Raw genomic sequence first — 20,095 nt, 5'->3', positions numbered from 1 at the left:
TATTGGCGTGATTGCACCAGTTCAAAGTAGACACACCCTACAAGGTAAGAGTGAATAGAATAGAATACTTTATTTACGGTCAGTGACCAAATATAGGTAAGACTGAGGAATAGGGAGGCAGGGAAAAGGAAGCACAAATGGACCTGAGTGGCTCTACATTGATTCAACCTAGGAATGCTGTGCTAGCTAGCACTTAGTTTTTGAAGGTGTGTTTTTCTTCCTCCCCTCCCTTTGCTCTCAAATGAGGCCTGACTTGCTTTGCCCAGGTAGCAGGCCAACTTAAGTAACCCAGTGTGTGAGAGTAGTCCCGTGGGAGAGAGTGCTTGCCTTGCTGGCATCTTGTTTAAACCAAGCTGACATCTTTTTGGCAGCAGAGAGAACAGAATGCAACCTGATAAACATAGTGTGTTACATTTATCTTAAGCTATTTTCTTCTTTCGTCTCCCCATCAGTGGGAGAAATTGGAACAGAGCCATGCTAATAATTTCCTGTAATTATGGTGGGCGTCCACAGCGGTTTGTAATTGAAGCTTAAGCTACTGAAAGTACGCAGCTGACTCTCAACTCAGCAGCTTTTGGAGGAGAACAAATTAGGGATGCTTAATGTTTGTGTGCATCATTGGGTTCACAACGATTGAGTATTTTGCCTGCATTTTCTGCCTTTTGCCAAGACCAGAAGAGAGACTTAAGTACTAAGTACAATACATTTAAGTATAATATTTCATATAGCTCATCTGCCAAGAGATTGGGTGGCACAGTGCGATGTTTAAGGGAGAGGTGGTCCAATGGCTGGTGGTTTTGCACCTCCAAATGTATATTGTTCAGTCTGGTTTAGGAAGCCTTTCAGTATTCTTTCCCTAACTGAAAGTGCATCTTCAGCCTAGTGGTTTTCCATATGTTTCCTGCCAGAAGTGAACTTGACAAGAAGTGAGGTCATGCAGTTGCCTCAACTATTTATTTAGCATGTTTGTATTCCTTTGGTCCCTCCTGATAGGGGACCTGAAGTAGCTAACAATACACAGCAAGCCAAACAAGAAAGGGAGGGAATGCTCTTTGATGGGCTGGGCACACTCTTGAGTGGGCTGATCTAGCCATTTCTTGACCCAACCTTTAGGCTTAAAGCCAAAGGACAAAAGCCCTTTGGCTCTTCCCTTTCAGCTGCTGGGCTTGCCCAAGCCTTGTAACCTGTGTGCAGCGGGGAGACCAAACAGTGAGATGGTGTTCAACTGCTGCCGTCTAGCATGATCTCCTCCAATTTCTTCCCTGACAGGGTAATGATAGTAAGGGATTTTTGGGTACCTTCCCTCTTTACAGGTTAATGGTTCAGGGAGGAGAATGGTTTCTGTAGGGGAAACCATGCTAAGAGAATCTTTCTTCCGTTTCCACCAAAGCCCTGATTACAATTTGTGGGACCCTGAGTGGTGGCTGCATTTCAATAAAATTAAAGATGTGGAGAGCTCTGCTCAGATCTCCCACAATTCGAATTTCCCGCTGCTTCCAACTAAAAGATCTGGCAGCTTTCTGTGGTGCTGTTAAACAGCTCACGTGAACTCCTGAGTGAGGGCAGAGAATGGAGGCACAGCTGACCCCAGAAGGAAGGAAGCTTGATGCAAGATATGTCTTTACTGTCAGAATCCTGGATTGCTTCTTTATCCCCCCAACAAATCCATACCTGTCCTGATTAGAGAAATTATTCTGAGCCAGAGAGTGCCATTGACAATGTCAGTGAAAGTAAACTGGTGAAACACAATAATGGAATTTTTCCCCTTTACCTTTTTTCCCTGGGAGGCCATTGGAGGAAGAAATTATATTTTAAAATCTGCTTTTGCAGCCTAACCTTGAGTCTGTTTTAGTTTAACAGTATACTTCTCCTTGTGTGGGTTTCTAGACGCCTGAGAGACTGGGACAAGATTGCTGAGCCTTGTGCGTGCAGGTAGTGCCTGTGCTGTCAGGACATTAAAGTGGTTGTGACACAACATACCCAACAAGGACAAAAAGTCTCGGAGGCTAGTCAGTAAAGAACGGGCTCTGCACATAACACAATGATTATATGTGTGCCTCTGAAGTTGCAGGTCTTTAGATGCCCGTCCGCTAAATGGTCTATGAAGTGGCCCTTTCGTAATGAGCATACAGATAATCATGAAACTTTTCTTAGAACTGCAAGATAATCTAAGCACAACCAGCCAAGTTTTAGGAATTCAGACCTTTCATCTTAATTACAAGATTATTTGTAAGTCTTTGAAAAAAAGAATCCTCTGTGCAGCACCTCAATAATCTATCTGATCTTTTAGCAGATTCTCTTAAGTTCTAGGTTCTTCATGAGTTGTCCCCTGTCTTGGGTATTTTGCTTTGGGAGTCCTCAACTTGGCGAGCTGAGGTCCTCTTTGAAGGCAAAGTCTTTAGGGTGCACTCACCTCATGACAATGGCATTAATTGTAATTTGCTAAAAATTAAACATGTAGAATGTTTGTTGTTTGTGTTTAAACCCCCAGGAAGCCTGCAGATCTCCAGAACCTGGCTCCAGGGACTCACCCGCCTTTTATAACATTTAACAATGAAGTCAAAACAGATGTGAACAAGATTGAAGAGTTTCTTGAAGAGGTCCTCTGCCCACCCAAGTAAGTGTCGGTCAGGGTGTGATAGCGAAACGGGGGCTTATGTGGGAAGTTGTCAGTGCTTGTCCTCTGGGAGGTTCTGTGTTCCCTCTTCCTGTTGCCCCAGACAATGGTTAAGAGGTAGGTCATAGAAGCAACATGTATACTTACTGCAGTCTAAAACAAATGGGAATCTGCTGCACATTATAAAGGATGTATCTGTTAAGATTTTATATTGGTATATGCTTTTGTGGATTAAAGTTCAGTGTGTGTGTGGGGGCGGGAGTCCTCATTAGGCAGACATCTATATATGAGGTATGAAAAAACAGCAAGGTGAAGAACTTCATGGGGGAGATGCCAGTGTGAAACTACCATCTTAGAGTTCACAAGGTTTGATGCCATCTTTTGTGAATAAGAACTTTGGATTTTTTCCTGCCACTGATCTCCAACCTGGTCTGGCACCGCCCACACGGGCCAGCAGCAGCCTAGTAGTGGTGCAGAGCAATGCTTCTTTGGGTAGGGCTGGCCACGACACAAAGGCTGTTGCTGCTAGATCTGGGCCACTGAGCCAGTGTTCTGACCCAAGAACCTTTCCTCTGCCAGCTGGGCCTGAAATTCTCTGTCACCCCCTTTACTGTCCCCAAATTCCTCACTGCCCCCCCTCCCTTGATGCTTCCACTGTCCCTAGGGAGGTAGTAGCATCCACTTTTAAAACACAAAACATGGTCCTCAAGTTTAGCACAACAGTGTTGGTCCTCATGTTTAGCACAACAATGTTGGGGGGCTAATTTAAAATGCTGATGTCTAGATTACTGGATATGTCTTCACTTGGCAAAGCAAAGACACTCAGGACTGCTGTATGAGAGAACAAACCGAACCCAAGTGAGGTGTGGAGGAATTGCCAAAGGTGGGGGGCAGGCAGATTACAGGTTACAACAGTACCATTTGGGAAGGTAACGGTGTGATGCCTTTTAAAGTTCACATCATGGGGCCTAAAAATGTCTTAATCCATCCCTGGAAGGCCTTATATGACAATTGTGTTACCTATCAATAAGTAAATTCAAGAAGGTTTCCATCAGTAACAAAACATAAGTGATCCATCCTTTGAAACTGTGGTTTATTCTGTGTTGGAATTTATATTTACCCAATCCGAAAGAATTAGTGCTGGGTTGTAGTCTAAATCACACTGTAAACTTAGATATTTATCTTCTTCTTCAGGTATGCAAAGCTTTCTGCAAAACACCCAGAATCAAATACGGCTGGAATGGACATTTTTGCCAAATTTTCAGCATTTATCAAGAATTCCAGGCCAGAAGCTAATGAAGGTAGGGAATCCATTCTTGGTTTTTACACCTCACATGGAATTGATCTTATTCTCTGACTCTCTCCAGTTCTGTTATTGCCGTGGTGCTGGTTTCCCTCTTTCCTTGATGAAGTAGCAGTTGCCTTCAAGCAAGCAGTGTTCTTTAAGGTCTTTTACTGCACACATCTGACAGATGTAACAGGATCCTGTCTGCTCTACCCTACCCTTTTTGCCAGAGGGAGACAGATGCTGTTAATAGGAGGAGATAATCTGGAGGGGAGAAGTGAGGGAGGAGTATCTAAAATGTTCCTTGCCTGTTCCGTTTCAGTTTTCCACATCACAATTTGTCAGTGTCCCAGAAGGGAAATGATTGGGAGCAGAGAAGCAGTTGTCGCAGAAAGGATTAAGTGCCTGCATAGGCACTTCTCCCCCATTGTAAATCCCCCCCCCTCTTTCTCTCCCTTAGCCTCCATTGAGTTTTTGTTGCTCATTAATGATTTTAGACTTTGACCATTGCTGTGACGAGCAATTCTGTTCTGGGCACAAAATGATAGAATGACCTCTTGATCTCAAAGGCATCTAATGGGCCACTGCGAGTAGCAGAGTGCTGGACTAGGTAGACTCTGGTCTGATCTAGCAGGCTCTTTCTTATGTTCTTATCCCTTTGCTGAGAACATGCCCAGCGGTTTTTGTGTGACTTCAGCTGAAACTCAGGTGTTCTCCACAAGAGAAAGCTCTTCTGCCTGGTGACTGGATACTTGGGGGTGGGGAGCGGGCATAGGATGTAACTACTGCAGCATATCTTGGCTGCCCCCAGGGGCAGTGGAATAGAAGGTGCATCTGACACATGGTTCATGCCTTCCTGTCGAAGCTGTCCTACAGAAGCCCCTTTTGTCCAGATGGAAACAGACCCACGGATGGTCTGTTCTTGTACTTCCTTGAGTTCTTCTTTTGAAGTGGCATCCTTTCCTCAGATGTAGGGATTGTTTTATTTTGGAAAGTTCTCCTAATGCCTTTCTGGCCAAATAGGGATATTCAGGGAATGTTCCAGTACATACAACAACAAAAAAGAAATTGAACCGTGTTAACAAGAAAATTACCTCAAATTAGATGGCAATAAAAACTGCCAGTCTTAGTGCAAAGCATGTAAACCAAAACATACATATTTTAATCAACAAAGATGGTGATAAATTGTTTGTAGATTGTGCCTGGTCCCTCAACAGCGGTGCCAGGCGATTGTCAGTTGGGAAAGGTACTGGATCTGAAGGAGCCCTTCTTGTTCATTTGGTTACCTTTGGGACCCAGCTCCTAATCGTTAAAGGGTTGTTCTGCTCAGTTCTTGGGCATTAGCAGCCAGCTTGCTTACATTGTGTTTGCTTGTTCCCCAGCAAACAGAGGCTTCCTGCATCTTCGCTCTTTAAGAATAGTCCCTAAAGTGAGGCTTGCCCTCTGACCATCACCTGAAAAATGTATTGTAGTACACAGGAACAGAGACCAACTTCTTGTGCACCAAAGCACAGCTGTTTCCTCTGCATCCTTTGATTTGCACCTCTGGATGTTTAACGTACATGAAGGATGCAGGCCATAGAGGCATGTTTGCCTTGGTATGGGGGGCTGGAGACAATGCACAGAACAATGACCCATTGAATGGAAACAATTGCCCAACTGCCAAAGCTGCTTGAAAGAACAAAGCCCTTAACGTTTGTTAAAGTGCCCTGTGTGTTCATATCAGCCCTTATGCAGCCCTTATACATTCTCAGAGCACTTGCATTTGGAAACAGCCATATGTTCATTACTGTGGATTTTTGTGCTTCCATGAAGCAGGAGTGGCCATGCCTTGGGCTTCTTTTTGAGTTTGCAGGATAAGGAACTTATCGTGACCTGATGCAAGCTATTTTCTTAGTTACAAACTAGATCCCTGCTGGCTTCTTGCACTGAGATAACTGTCCACATGGATGATTTTTTAGTTCCGGTTTTGTAGGGTGGTGGCGAACCACAGAACAAAAGCTCAATAGTTGTGTGTAGAACAGATCCAAAGCAAATATCAGAGATGCAACTTTGTGGAATTGCATGCAACGTTAGTAAAGCTGGCGCACAGAGCTGGCGGTGCATGTTTTGCATAGCATGAGCAGTGTAAAGGGGTAGGGCAAACCTGCCTTTGCGAATGTAAAAGAATGGCTAATGCGACACATGTTAACTTTTCTTGAACCCTAACAATCTAACTGGAGTATTCTAGCTCTGACTCTGAAGTGTTGATGAGAAGGGAGGGAGAACAGGTGACCTTATATCAGTTAGTTCAACTAGCTGCGTGCCACACCATGATCTGGGTACAGCACCTCTCTTATAGCTTAGTACCTTCTAATAAGGAGTCCCTTATTCCTCTTCAACAGCATTTGGAGATGGGAGCTCGGACACTCGTGGAGACCCATCACATAAACCTCTGCTTAATACCCAAAGCTTAATATGTTACACCTTTCTCCTGGGAAGCTGTATATCCACTGTTTTTCAGTTTTTTTGAAAGCTCTGCATAACAGACCTCCCGCACTGAGAGGTCTGTGACCCTTGGCAATCTCAAAATGACCCTTAACTTCCCATACTTACAGAACTTGGGTTATGTTTCATCTTGGTAAATAAAGACATACCTGGTTGCCAGGCGACCTTTTGCACAGGGACTTGATACAGCAGCTTGGTGTATAAACTACAGTCTCTTTTCCAAGATACATTTCCCTGTGGCCTTTGTTGCTCTGACTCACAGCTAAGGTTTCCAACAGGGCTGGAGAAAAATCTACTGTCTCTTTAACAGAGGCTTAATGGAAAATTATTTACTAGGTGGTGTTTACCTCCCTGTCATGAAAAGCATCACCTGCCCATTTCCACACTTAAAGGAACAGGATGTTTTTCTCTAAGCCTATTGGCAACCCTACTCACAGAATAAAGGTGGAAAAATGCTTCCTGGATTTCTGTAGGCTGTGTAAAGGGCTGGTAAGGAATTGATTTCTTTTATGTGTATTATTTTAAAAATTATTTTTGTTACTTTATAGTTATAGGGTTTTTTATTTTATAGTACACCTTTCTCAAGTCAATGCATTCAATAGGGCAGGACATCTAATAAGCCATGTAATAGGGCTGAGATTATTTTCAACTCTACAAAGTAATCTGAGCTGCTGAGGGTCGAGTATAGCCCTGCCTAAATCACAGCCCCACTTCAAAGGTGTTTAAAGGAACAAAATCCTCAGTTCTTACATCTGTGTGAATATGTACATCTGCTTGATCTTTTTCACTAAGTATTACCCATAGACTTCACGTCTGACTTGACACTTTTATGAACTGGAATTGTGCTGCTTTGCTTTATTTATATGAATAAGGACAGCTTATAATGGCATAAAGCCTAAAACCATATATAAAAATTCATACAAAATCTATAAATAACAATCAATAAAAACAAATCATAAAACCATTTAAAACAATCCAGCTAAAAACCCCAGATGGCGAGACATATTGTTTCTCCCACGGGAGGCTCAGGGGAGATATCGTAATTGAGAAACATCTGACTGGTTTGATGGAAAGCCCTGACAGAACAGCTCAGTTTTATAGGCCCTGCAAAATTGGGTCAGGCTCCACACGCCCCTGATGTTGCTCGGCAGCATGTTCCACCAGCCGGATATCCCTTGGGCCTGGAACCACCAGTAGATTCCCCTCTGCCAAGTAGAGAGGTCTCTGAGGGCGATATTGGGAGATGCAGTCCCGCAAGTATGAAAAACTGGATTTTATTTTAAAAAGGAAGCTCAATCTTGTGGGCCAATTTCGTTTTTTTCTGTGCCTACATAAGAATGCAGCCTCAGAATCCTGATTAATGAGCAAGTGCTCTCTTAACTAGTGAATGTGTAATTGTGAATTCAAAACTGATGTATTCCTTGAGTATATACAATGTTGTGATGTCACTGGTGTAATAATTGACTTCCGCATTCAGATATTTGCATTTTTCTGCTGTCAAATGTGCATGCAAAAAGGACTCCCAGTTCTCTTCTGAACTGGGAAAAGTTTTTCTTAAAGCGATACTACATTGAGCTTGCCAGGCATTTCCTAAACACGACAGGAAAAGGTGTGCATGAGGACCTGTACATGTGAAACTGCTCAGTTGCAGCCACAGACTTGAAGCTTTGCTTTAGACAGTTTGGACAAACGCTGGGAATTGCATTGCTGTAACTAATTCAAAATGCGCACTAGAAATGAGAGCATGTCTGTGTAGATGTTCCCAGCATAGAATCATTCATAATTCCTATTCCAGGTTAGATGGTGCTGCTGATGTCCCATCATGAAGTTCCAATGCTGGGCATGCAGCATTGGGCATGATAGTGTGCAGGGTCCCTCTTTACTTGACTGCATGTTGTTTGCCCCTAGATCTCTTTAAAACACAGACTTTCTACATTGGGTCAAAGAGAACAAAGGCTCGCTGTGCATATCCGCTGCTGATGTGGGCAGGAGGCTGAGTTCCATTTCTAGAGCTATTGACAAGCTTGCAGGTATCATGAAGCTGGAGTTGAAGCTGTAAGACTTTGAACTGGCTTTGCAAATGGTTTGCTTGTAGGGTTGCCAATCTCTAGGTCAGGGGTAGGGAACCTGCGGCTCTCCAGATGTTCAGGAACTACAATTCCCATCAGCCCCTACCAGCATGGCCAATTGGCCATGCTGACAGCTTGACAAGGCTGAACCTGAAGTATCTGAACAGTTCTACAACTAAGAGTGGACCCTGGAGATCTCCCAGAATTATGGCTGATCTTCAACTAGAGAGACCATTTCTCCTGAAGGAAATGACTGCTTTGGAGCGTGGACTGTGTGGCATTATCCCCTGCTGAGGACCCTCTCCTTAAAACCCCGCCCTCCAGGCTGTGCCCCCAAATCTCCAGGAATTTCCAGGGCTGGCAATCCTGTTTGCCTAAAGAAGTCATAAATCCTTTGTGCTGCTTTTATTTTATTTAAATTAAAACTCCCTTTGAATATGCTAATTTTGGGCTCTTTATGCCACTTCAGAATCTTCAGCATAGCTACTTGAAATATCCTAGAGGAATGTATTGTTGAAGGCTTTCCTAGACATTGCTAGTATTTTGTTGTTTACAAAGGTCTGCAAGTGTTAAATTCTTCAGCATTCCAGACTGCAAGAGCAAAGGTCTCTCTTTCTCTGTCTGTACTTTGCCCTGGAAAGAGGCCCATGTTACATGCAAGACTGCCCTCTGCTGTTACATGCTGACCACTTTCAGAAGTTGATACGCAGCAATACATTTTTGAAGTGGAGAATTGTGTGCTTTAGCTCTTGATCTCAGTGAGGTTGAGAGGTCACCTATAGAGCAGATATTCCTTCTGGGTGAAATGTGATTGTCATCTTTTCTGACTGTCAACTTCCATTTTACAAGGGCTCAGGGCAAAAGTACTCCAAAGGAACTGTATGGGCATAGGTGACGAGAGAATCCTTAGTGACTTGGCTTAGAGATAAAGACAAAACTATTGTTTATGTGAATCAACCCCCAGGTTAAGGGGGATCAAGTTTATGCCCTTCTCCCACAACCTTTCACATGCGGTATGCTTTTGTTGCACCAAATCATAATTTATTAATGAGCATGAAACAAAAAGCTCTACTCTGTTTCTTGTAAATCAGGTTTCAAGTACATGATTAAATCAAGAATTGGAAATCCTGGTTTGTAGGGAAGAGAGTAAACTTTAGATGCAAAAGACAAACAATGACTTGTTGTGAAAGTTCAGTATTGTAAATAAAAAAGATACATATGGGGGTGTTCCATCAGGTTGCCTCCAACTTGTGGTGATTCTATGAAGTCACCTAAGACAACTTACAATAAAATTGTTACAAAGACGAATAAACTCCCCTGAACACTGCTAAAGAGACAAGCCTTGCAGTTTTTTGTAATGCCCACATGAAAGGGTTCTTTTGGTAGACCTCCGTTTGGAGCCTGTTCTGTAACCTCTGTGCCACCAGACCGACCCACTTTGGGTTGCCTTCTTGCTGCTGTTGCTTCAACAGTGCTTGAGTAGAACAGGGGCGTGGCCATCTCCTCCTCTCTTTGGCTGTCAGTCCAGCTCACCAGCCCACCTCCATCTGCACCATGAGCTCCCAGGTCCACCAGAACAACCACACCGAGAGCAAAGCTGGGGTGAACCGCTTGATCAGCTGGCTTCTCCACGCCAGCTATACCTATTTTGTCCATGGGTTGTTATTTTACCTGGGATGATGTGGCTCTCTCCAAGTTTGCCTCCTTTTTATGGCATGTTTCTGAGGAGAAACATGAACAAGCTGATATGCTCCTGACCTTCCAAAACCTTCATGAAGGGAGAGCCATTCTGTTGAATGTCAAAAAAGTAGAGCAGGATGAATGGGGGAATGGAGCCTCTGCAGTGGTCTTTCAGCTGCAGAAGAGCATGAAGATCTGCTCCAGATCGCTTCTCGCCATTCATATCCTCATATGTATGACTTCCTGGAGACTCACTGTCTTGACGAAGAGGTGGAGCTGATCAAGGAGTTGGGGGATCATGTGACCAACCTGAATTGTGTGTGTGCCAGCAAGGGTGGTCTGGTCAAGTCCATTGACTGACCGGCAGAGTGCTGGGTCCCTTCAGAATCATCTGGCCAATCTGTCCAGCTTTGTTGCTCTGATTTTGTGTGTTTTGTGTTAAAAAAAGAAATGCTAGCTGTCCAGTGAATGAGGCATGCCTCTGTATCCAGCACAACTTAGGGGAAGATAATATAACAGGCATTAAATAAAACTTGGCATTGAACCTCTGGATCACCTCCCCTCCTCCTCAAAAAGTTCTGTTGCTCTCTGAGGATTTTCTGCGAAGATCTCTTGCTTCATCTGCTACCCTTAAGGCGGGGTGGAGTGAGCAGACGTGATAGAGATTATCTTGAAGCAATGTGAGGCAGGTTTTTCTTTTCAACTTACACAACTGTGTTTTCTTTGCCCAAGCCTTGGAACGAAGCCTTCTGAAAACTCTGCAGAAGCTGGATGACTACCTGAACACTCCTCTCCCTGATGAGATTGACGAGAACAGCATGGAGGACGTCTTGGCTTCCAACCGCAAGTTTCTCGATGGTGATGAGATGACACTGGCAGATTGCAACTTGTTGCCCAAGCTACATATTGTCAAAGTAAGTGCAACTTGAAGAGGGAGGGCTGGTTCATGAAAGCCTGTTTGGCCTTTGACTCTCAACAAAACTGTGTGGTAGACATAGCAGCATGTCCAGGTCCTGCGGGACCTTGGCGCGTTCCGCAGGGCCTGTAAGACCGAGCTGTTCCACTGGGTTTTTTGGTGAGGCTGGCTGTGGATTGACTGCCCCCTTGTGAGGCCCTACCATGCTTTTGTCATCTCTGGCAGTGCCCCCGCTGGTTTCATCTTTGGGCACTACCAGCCCCTCCCAGCCTTAAGGCCGGCCTGAAGACTGGGTGCCACCAATATGGGTAGTCTGTTATTATTGGAATTGATGCTGCATATTGAACTTTAAATGTTTTTAGATGTTTTAAGTAATTTATTGGTTTTTATTGTATTGGGAACCGCCTAGAGCCCTTTGGGGATGAGGCGGTCTACAAAATCTAATAATAAATAAATAAATAAATAAATAAATGAGGTAGCATGTGTGGTAGCAACAGGCTGTGTTGCATAGTAACCCTTTCATTCCACTTGGGTTTGTGCAGGGCAGCTTCCTTGTGAGTTATGTCTCACATTAGAATATTTGGGGTGCTATTTGGATTTTCCAAGGCTGTTGAGTCAGCCCTGAATCACTCAAAACAATTTGTCCCTTTCCTTATTTCCAGGTTGTGGCCAAAAAGTATCGCAACTTCGACATTCCCAAGTCCATGACAGGGATATGGAGGTACCTGACCAACGCTTACGGCCGTGATGAATTCACCAACACTTGTCCTGGAGACAAAGAAATCGAAATTGCTTACAGCGATGTAGCCAAGAGACTCACTAAATAAGCAGCACTTCATCCACATTCATAACAAAATGCTTCTTTTAACAGACTGCTATTTGTTTTTGTCTTTTTAAGATAGTCATTTACTTTGCATGAACTTGCAGTTATTCAGTGTTATGTTTCAAAAGGCCAGGGGTACAGTGGTCTGTTTAAAACTTGCAAATGGAAGTTTTGACATTTTGCCTCCTGTAGCAGTAGGATTCTGCAGTGCACACGTTCTGGAATGTTGCCCAGGAGTGCCGAATCGCTCATTGCTTTTACTACCACGAGTTACAGATAAACTTACAGGTACTGGGCCCATATTAGATGAGGACCAGTTTGTTTAGTCAGCAGAACTGAGAGGTAAAGCTTTTCTGGACTGAACCACTTCAGACTATGGGGGTGAATTCCCCAGTGTGTGTACAGACTGATGGGTCTGCCTTTTCAGCCTTTTAAAAAGATGTTCAGGGAAGGTTTTTTCCTTTGGAGAGCGCGCAAAATACATGGCATCTCTCCCTCCCCTTACAATCTGCAGCCTGAAATGATTCACTAAAGGAAAAGCTTTACTGCTTTGATCCTATTGATTGTACATTGCTGGCCATTTGATCTCAAATTGCAGCCTCAAATTGGTCTAAGAGGTATTTCCTGATGTGGCTCAAGGATTATTTATATATATTTTGGGATGTTTTTGGACAGTTTTGAAACATTGTACCTGTCGGTCTGTCTTTACTGTGTCCCTGAGCTGTTTATTGCCTGCCCCCCGAAAAGAGCAACTTGCAGAATTACTGGGGAGAAACTGGGAGGCTGCCTTTGCTCCCAAGGAGAAGTCAGTTAGCAGGCTCAGGCACCAGGAGGCTGTACTTTTGGGAGGGGGAGTTAGTTGTAATCTGCACATATTTGCATGGGTCTGGGTTTTGTTTTTGTTTTTTGCTGTGGTCCTCTTGGACTTTCACACGGCTGCATCGAAATCCCCAGAAATCTTCATTGGAGGATGACTTTAAGCAGCAGTATCAGTGTAGAAGAATCTAGGCTTTGTGACAAAAAAAATCAAGCTTATTAAGAATAAGAAGATGCTTTTTTTTTTTAGGCACTAAGAGCTTTGTCAATATGCAGGACTTTCTTCTGAACGAATCTTCAAAACCCATGCTGTTAAATGCATTAGAGAAGTGCTACGTTTCTACTCGATGTAAAGCTACTCTTATATTGCTAGCTAGAAGTGTAGCAGTTGTTGCTGCCAATGTTTCCTGCTCACTGTTGCTAACATCAGAATTTTTGCTGAGAACAATTTTTTAAACAGTTTTTAAAAATATGTTCAAGTGACCTTCAAAAACCAACTCGGTTGCCTTAAAATGGACCATAATTCCAAAAAGATTATCTTTTCTTCTGAAGCCATGGAACGTGAGGATATTGTGTTAATTTCTCCTTTTCCTTTATTATCACTTCAGTTGACCGTTGCATAAATATCCCTGACCTCTAGTTTTTCATGCCACAATCATTAGTGGTCAGGATTTTTCTCTTTAGAATGGTATCAGATACTAGCACTGTAACTTTAATTTCTTCTTTAATAACAGGCAAGTGTTTGAGGCATGGAGTAATCTTTTCATTTTTCATAAGCCATCAAAGACTACTCCGAGGAACAGGTCTCACTAGTGTAATTTTTATAATTTTTACAACAAAATACATTTTTTTAAAGAGTAGAACCAATTTTTAGTTGTCTAGAAGTGCTATTGCTTTCCAGCCTGGAGTTACTCAATACAAATCATTTGCTCAGAAGAGGGATGTGAAATCTTTTAGGAGAATAGCTTAAGAGGTGGTAAAATTCTGGCTTTTTATATAGTAAACGTCATACTTTTACTATGTGATCTATGATGAAAATTAGTGGAAACAGGTGTCTTGTACACAGGCTTGTCTTTGTTACCCATGGCTTCGTGGTGCCTTCTTGCTGTCCCCTAGATTTAAAATGTTTAGTGTTACTGCAGAATCAGTTCTATGCCTGCCACTTTGCTAAAGGGCAGACACTTAAAGCATCCCCTGGTTTTGACACATCTTGGAAAGAAGGGGGGGGTGCTTTTGTAGCATTTTTTATTTGCTGATAAATTTTCATCTTTGGCTTCTCATGCCTGAAATCTGTTCCCAGTTCTTTCCATTTTGTCCACACTACCTCTCAATTTCTGATTTGTTGCAGTTTCCTCAGTTAGGTGCACACGCTCAATTTGGCTGTGGCACACTTTGTCTTGGTGAACTCTGGATGGTTCCTAATTATAGTTCCAAATTTTTGCCATCCTGGTTGCACTCCCCATCCCCCCCCCCCACAGTACTCATTGAAAATATAGTGGCAAAAACCTGATCCTTTCAGTAATTTGGTAGAAGGATGGGTAGGTTTAGCTGGGAAGGCTATGATCCAGCATGGACTATCTTTTCTAGTTGGAGCTGAGCAGCTGCTGCCATCCATCTGTTACCTAGCTGACATTTTTAGGGCTACTAAATCTAGCGTAAAGTAACGGGATGTGTTTGTTTTGTGGATTTTGGACAAAGTAGCCCTAACAGCTTTCCTTTCCAGAAAATCCATTAGTACTTCCCAAGTGCGCAAAACAGGAGAGAAGGGAGTTGCTCACCAGCTTGTTTTAAACAATACTGTAAAATAAAGTAACCTTTCATTGATCACTTGGTGCTGATATTATGCCTTAGCACAGTTGAAAGAGCATGTAATATAGGAAGTGGTTCAATCTTATGTTCTTGATCCTGTTGAGCTGGAACCAGCAAATCCTTTGGGAATATATTTTAGAGAGAAAAACATGCTTCCTTAGTATTGGTATACAAAATTATGATCCTACTTAATTTCTCTTGTATGACAGTCGTTTTGTCAAATTGTATATATGCCTTTATTGCCCATGTGGATGAAAGAATTCAGTTCTCCTCCCTGACAGTCAAGGGGTTGGGGACTTCTGGCTTCAGACCAGGCATAAAAACCCAGTATATTGTGTTCCATTTTCAGTAGTGATTTAAAAGATGTGACCATCAGATGGCTATCTACCCAGTAGTCACATTGATTTGGTTTTTTTAGTACTGCAATTTAACTGACTTCCTAGAAATATTGTGGTCACAAGTTCAGATGAAATTATGACTGTGCTTTTGTACCAGGGCATGGAGAGGAAGGAACATTGTGGGTCTATCCCAAGCCACGATATTGTGGGTCTGTCCCTCCATTGTGTGTCCAGTCAAGAGATTGTAATCAAGTTGCAAACATTCTGCTTTCAGCCCTGCCTATTTTTAAAAAAGCACTCTTGGTGGTGGACCTGTTCACACTTTCCTTCTACCTGAGAGCGTGAGGTGGCTGTCTCACATGAACTGAAAGTACAAGCGAGGACGACTATTCTGAGATGCAGCAATTCCTTATGCAATTCCTTATTCCTTATTCCTTATGAGATTGTTCCTTATGAGATTATTCCTTATTCCTTATGAGATTGTAATTGTCACAATCCTGTGGGATCTATGCCTGTATACTTCTGAACTGCTTGAAGTGGGAGACAATATTAGAATTGGAACCTAGCCATCTTGTCACGTGTGTGAAGTAGCCACTAGTGTACAAACAATGCCATATTGGCTTCACACCTAAAATTGATTGTATGTCTTTTGTGATGGAGTTGCCTCTCCATTGAAGATGATCCCAGTCCTTTCAGTTTAGGATATCATAAATGTTCAGATGGAGCATTCTTGTAATCTCTCCTTTGCTGAATCACAGGCAGGAGCAGATGTTTCTGAATTATAATCCTGGGGCTGGCTACATGAACCTGCAAGCATGAGTCTGAAGTCCATGTCATAGAGGTGACCCCTCTGTAAGGCACAGTGAGGCTATTTGATTGTCTTTCACTGAAAACCCAATTTTTCCTATGAGGTGCAGTCACTGGATAAGTTCTCTTGCATGAACACCATTGAAATCATCAAGTAGCTCTCTTGTGCCATTCCTGTTATTTTTGTAGAGCTTACAAAGAAATTCCCAGAAGTTGATTAGTGCGTGTCTGGAAGCACTAGTTGGATTTTCTGCCTAAAGCATCAAAAAGCCTTGCAAATAACTCTGTTCTGATGTTTTGAAAATACAGCTCGAAAGGAAGGCTTGGTGATTTCTCTTCACCCGCTTCATTTGTTTTTTTGGCATCCAAGTGTGTACTCTTGACAAGTGATCTAGTTTTGAGATACTTTGCTGTTCCTATAAATCTTCTTACTAACCACTTGTATGAAAGTTTGGAGGGTCTTAAAGCTGCAAGAGTTTTTGTTGGTGATGGGAGTGAGCCTCAAGTTCACTCTCTTCGCTCCGGTAGAAGAGAGGTGTGAACCAGTGCCTGCATATATTGGAACACAAATGATTGCTTCTGTCTCAAAGGAAAGTGAACTTACGAGCAGACTATACTGTTTCTACCTGGCCTAAGCTAAACCTTGTTATTTTTAAAGCAACTTGGTCTAAAAGCAGCTGCAAAGCAGCTTTATCTACAATCAATAAAGGCCTTGGTTATGACATTGGATTGAAAAATTAGCTGCTGTGAACACTTCCCATGTGCTGAAGTTTTGTGTGTGTAGGCATCATTATCACACTGGAAAGCTCTGTGTGCAGCAGGGGCCATTCATAGGGAACCCAGAAGTATCTCCCATGTTCTGATGCATGTGGACTGGAGTCATGTGGAATTATTAACGTGACAACTTTTGGGTCACAGAGGGTCATTCTTTGCCTTGCTTTTTCCATGAAACTGTTGCTTGATCTTAGAAGACAAGCTAAGCGATTAAGTGTTTATGCTAAAAACTAATGACAGTTTTGATTGGCTGTAACTAATGGAAGATGTTTTGCTCAAACCACAGTTGAGCAGAGCCTGTCAGATTCGTTCCTGTTCTTTTGGGCACATCTGTTAATGTTCCAGGTTTGTTTGTTTGTTTAAAAAATAGCATTTTTGCAATTTGTTTTGATCAACTGTTGCATGTGAACAGTTGGGGGTGGGTGGGAACAGGGGCATAAATTCCTAGAATGAGCAGCAATTAATGTGGCTTCAGTATAGATGGATACTCGGAGTCTCCATACAACTTATTGTAATATTGCTTATCTTTTCACTTTTCTGGAATATCTTTTATGGATATACCGGCAAACTGCTGGCAGCTATTGTTTAAAAATAAAATTATATTTTCACTTATGACCATCACTGTGTTGGATCTGTGACATGATACATCAGGTTTATGTATTTTTTTTAAAAAAAATTGCTTGCCAAATCAACTGTGGAAAGTAAGAGCCTCCTTCTTGGGTGATTTCCCGATTGGATCTCAGACCTGATGTGCTGGAGTAAGAAGAAGAAGAGTTTGGATTTATACCCCACCTTTCTCTCCTGTAAGGAGACTCAAGGTGGCTTACAAGCTCCTTTCCCTTCCTCTCCTCACAACAGACACCTTGTGAGGTAGGTGGGGCTGAGAGCTCTAAAGAACTGTGACTAGTCCAAGATCACTGTAGCAGGAATGTAGGAGTGCAGAAACACATCTGGTTCACCAGACAAGCCTTTGTCGCTCAGGTGGAGGAGTGGGGAATCAAACCCAGTTCTCCAGATTAGAATCCACCTGCTCTTAACCACTACATCATGCTGGAATGCTAAACTTTGAACTGATACTTTCTAAGCTGTCAACACAGACAGTCTAAGGTCTTTAGCATAAAAAGGGAGGCATCATGATATACGAAACCCCGACAGAAGACTCCAGATATGTGTTCTTTGGTAACCCATATTGAAACTCAAAATGAATATACAGTTAAAAACAATGCAGTTATAACAGTATAATATATACAAACAATGCTATAAATTGGATCACAAAATTAGATAACAAAGTGGAAAAACACCGCATAATATAGACATTAAAACAAGAATGGAGACCAATTTAGTAAACAATGTGATACATATAAACAAAACTCAAAAATGAAAATGATTGTAATTCTATTACTAGAAATACAGTTCAATAAGTGCCCCCTGTAAATACAAGATTTCCTAATTCCGTTGTTTATAAGATCTGTTAGTCAAGTGCTGGGGAAAGGGTCTTCTCCTGATTCAAGAGAGCCTGTTATGTAAATGGAAGAAGAAGAAGAGTTTGGATTTTTATCTCCCTTTCTCTCCTGCAGGAGACTCAAAGGGGCTTACAATCTCCTTGCCCTTCCCCCCTCACAACAAACACCCTGTGAGGTAGGTGGGGCTGAGAGAGCTCTGAGAAGCTGTGACTAGCCCAAGGTCACCCAGCTGGCATGTGTGGGAGTGTACAGGCTAATCTGAATTTCCCAGATAAGCCTCCACACCTCAGGCGGCAGAGCTGGGAATCAAACCCGGTTCCTCCAGATTAGATACACGAGCTCTTAACCTCTTACGCCACTGCTGGTACCGTAATTCTCAAAAAGATCTGCAGGATCCAACCCAAGGGCACTGTTCTGATGTTTGAGGAGGCTTCCTCTGCTTTGTGAAGGAAAGGGTGTGGAGTGTCTACTATTTTGGTTCTGCTGTGTTACTGTAATAGAATGAAAAGCAAAGTGCAGAGTGACCTTTTATTAATTCAGGAGATTTCTATACTTCTTCATTAGAGTTCTGCTTGGGGTGACTTGCATTTAGAATAATAAGTTGCCAGTATGAAACCACGAACCATTAAAACAAGCCATTTCCCTCCCTTCTAATACTGAGTGATGCATTTATATCTGCCAGTCCATAAATTAGCTAATGTTGTATAGGTATATATCCTTCCCAGTTGTGTGGGCTCAGTGTGAATTCAGCCCATGCCCCTGAAAAGCCCTTGTCCTCTTGGCTGCTTTACCTGGAACCTGCATTCCCATCTACCCCTAACCCACCACCCCTCGGAGATGGTTATAACCAGCGTTGCTTGGCAGCACACTTTCTGGAGCAGCTGTTTCCTGTCGGTTCACTATGGTCTCTTATTCGGGCAGCGGTAGGAAATGCTTTAACGTGTTATGTGTCTCTGTGTTGTGCCAGTGCCAGGAGCTCTGCTGTGCTCTTGTCTGAAGTCCATTTCCTGTACAGGGGCATAGGATTGTGTGATTATTCTCTTAGAGGACAAGAGTTTATTGTCAAGGGGTGTGGCAGAAGAAGGCCTGATACCTGGATTGGAGGCAGCAGCTGAGGCACTGAGGCTGCTCTGGCGGGCCCCCAGCAGAATCCAGCCCTGGTGAATGATCACTGGCATCCATTGTCTCAACAATGTTCTGGCACGGAACAACTCCTATGTGTGTTTGTCTGTGCATCCTGTCATTCTTCAATTAGTGGTAAGCAATCTCCATATAAGCCACCCCAGTTCCTGGATTGTTTCCTCTTGTTATGTCATGAATTGGAAAGTGGGGAAATGAACCTTTGAAATAAACTGACCAAGTAAACTTCCAAGGGCAAGTAGGTTTTTTTGGGGAAGGGTTTAAAGCAAAGGGTGCAGGAAGAAAACCACTGATGTTTTGGTGAGTGCAAGTTTGGTTAAATTGTATCAGTGAAATAAACTGATTAACAAGAAAAAAATGTTCAAATGGGTTCATAGTTTGTCTCGCTTGAAAGCCCTTTCAAAAAAAGGAGGGGGACTTCATCAATACACAAAATGCAGTTTGGGTTCTCAGTATATCAATATGAGAAGTAGAGGTGTTTTGGCTAAGCCCATGTAAGTGAGCTTCTTTTCTGTGACTTGGAGGAGCCAGCAGCATGGAAGGGTGTGTGTGCGAGCGGAAAGGTGTGAATGGCAGTGTGAGGGAGTGGGAAGGGTGGCCATGGGTGGAGGGAAGATGTTCGGGGCAAAGCTGTGCTTACTGGCAAAGCTGTCCTGCTCTGGTGGCAAAGCAAATTAAAATTGTGCTAGAAGTTATCTCATCTGCCGCAGAGAGAATGGAAAGTGAAAGTGCGGCTCAAAGAAATACGTCCATAGAAGAAATCTTGCTGCGATGGACATTCGCCCACTACCATGCTGCAGACACTTTGTGCATAATTGGCTTGTGTATCATTGTCTTGAGCTATCAATGGATCCAAAACTGACTCTCTCTGGTAAAATGGATGGATTGCAGATCCCACCAAGAAGAAATAATTGGTTTTGTCTTTAACAGGGGCAAGATCGACACAAGAAGGATCCGTCTGCACAGAAATAGCTTGATGCAATGAATGTAATAGATAAAGAGCACCCCTTGACAGATTTGGCTGTCAAAAAGCCACCATGGAATGGTCAAAAAGCTTATGGAATGACAGCT

General features: G+C 42.8%; 1 protein-coding gene and 1 pseudogene across 1 annotated transcript in view; both read left to right on the top strand.

Moving 5' to 3' along the window:
* CLIC4 (chloride intracellular channel 4) overlaps window positions 1-17,039 on the top strand; it is a 62,534-nt gene extending 45,495 nt beyond the window's left edge. The window contains exons 3-6 of the mRNA XM_048500283.1: window positions 2,492-2,617; window positions 3,812-3,918; window positions 10,871-11,052; window positions 11,717-17,039. Of these exons, the coding sequence (XP_048356240.1) occupies window positions 2,492-2,617; window positions 3,812-3,918; window positions 10,871-11,052; window positions 11,717-11,881 (580 nt within the window). The 3' untranslated portion in view covers window positions 11,882-17,039. The remainder of the gene's footprint in view (window positions 1-2,491; window positions 2,618-3,811; window positions 3,919-10,870; window positions 11,053-11,716) is intronic.
* Window positions 9,093-10,859, top strand: LOC125434703 (annotated as a pseudogene).
* Window positions 17,040-20,095: the final 3,056 nt, after the last annotated feature.

Source organism: Sphaerodactylus townsendi, linkage group LG06, assembly GCF_021028975.2.
Source record: "Sphaerodactylus townsendi isolate TG3544 linkage group LG06, MPM_Stown_v2.3, whole genome shotgun sequence".
In the NCBI taxonomy this organism is placed as follows: domain Eukaryota; kingdom Metazoa; phylum Chordata; class Lepidosauria; order Squamata; family Sphaerodactylidae; genus Sphaerodactylus; species Sphaerodactylus townsendi.
The sequence above is the reverse complement of the archived record's forward strand: the minus strand, read 5'-3'. Positions and strand labels throughout refer to the sequence as shown.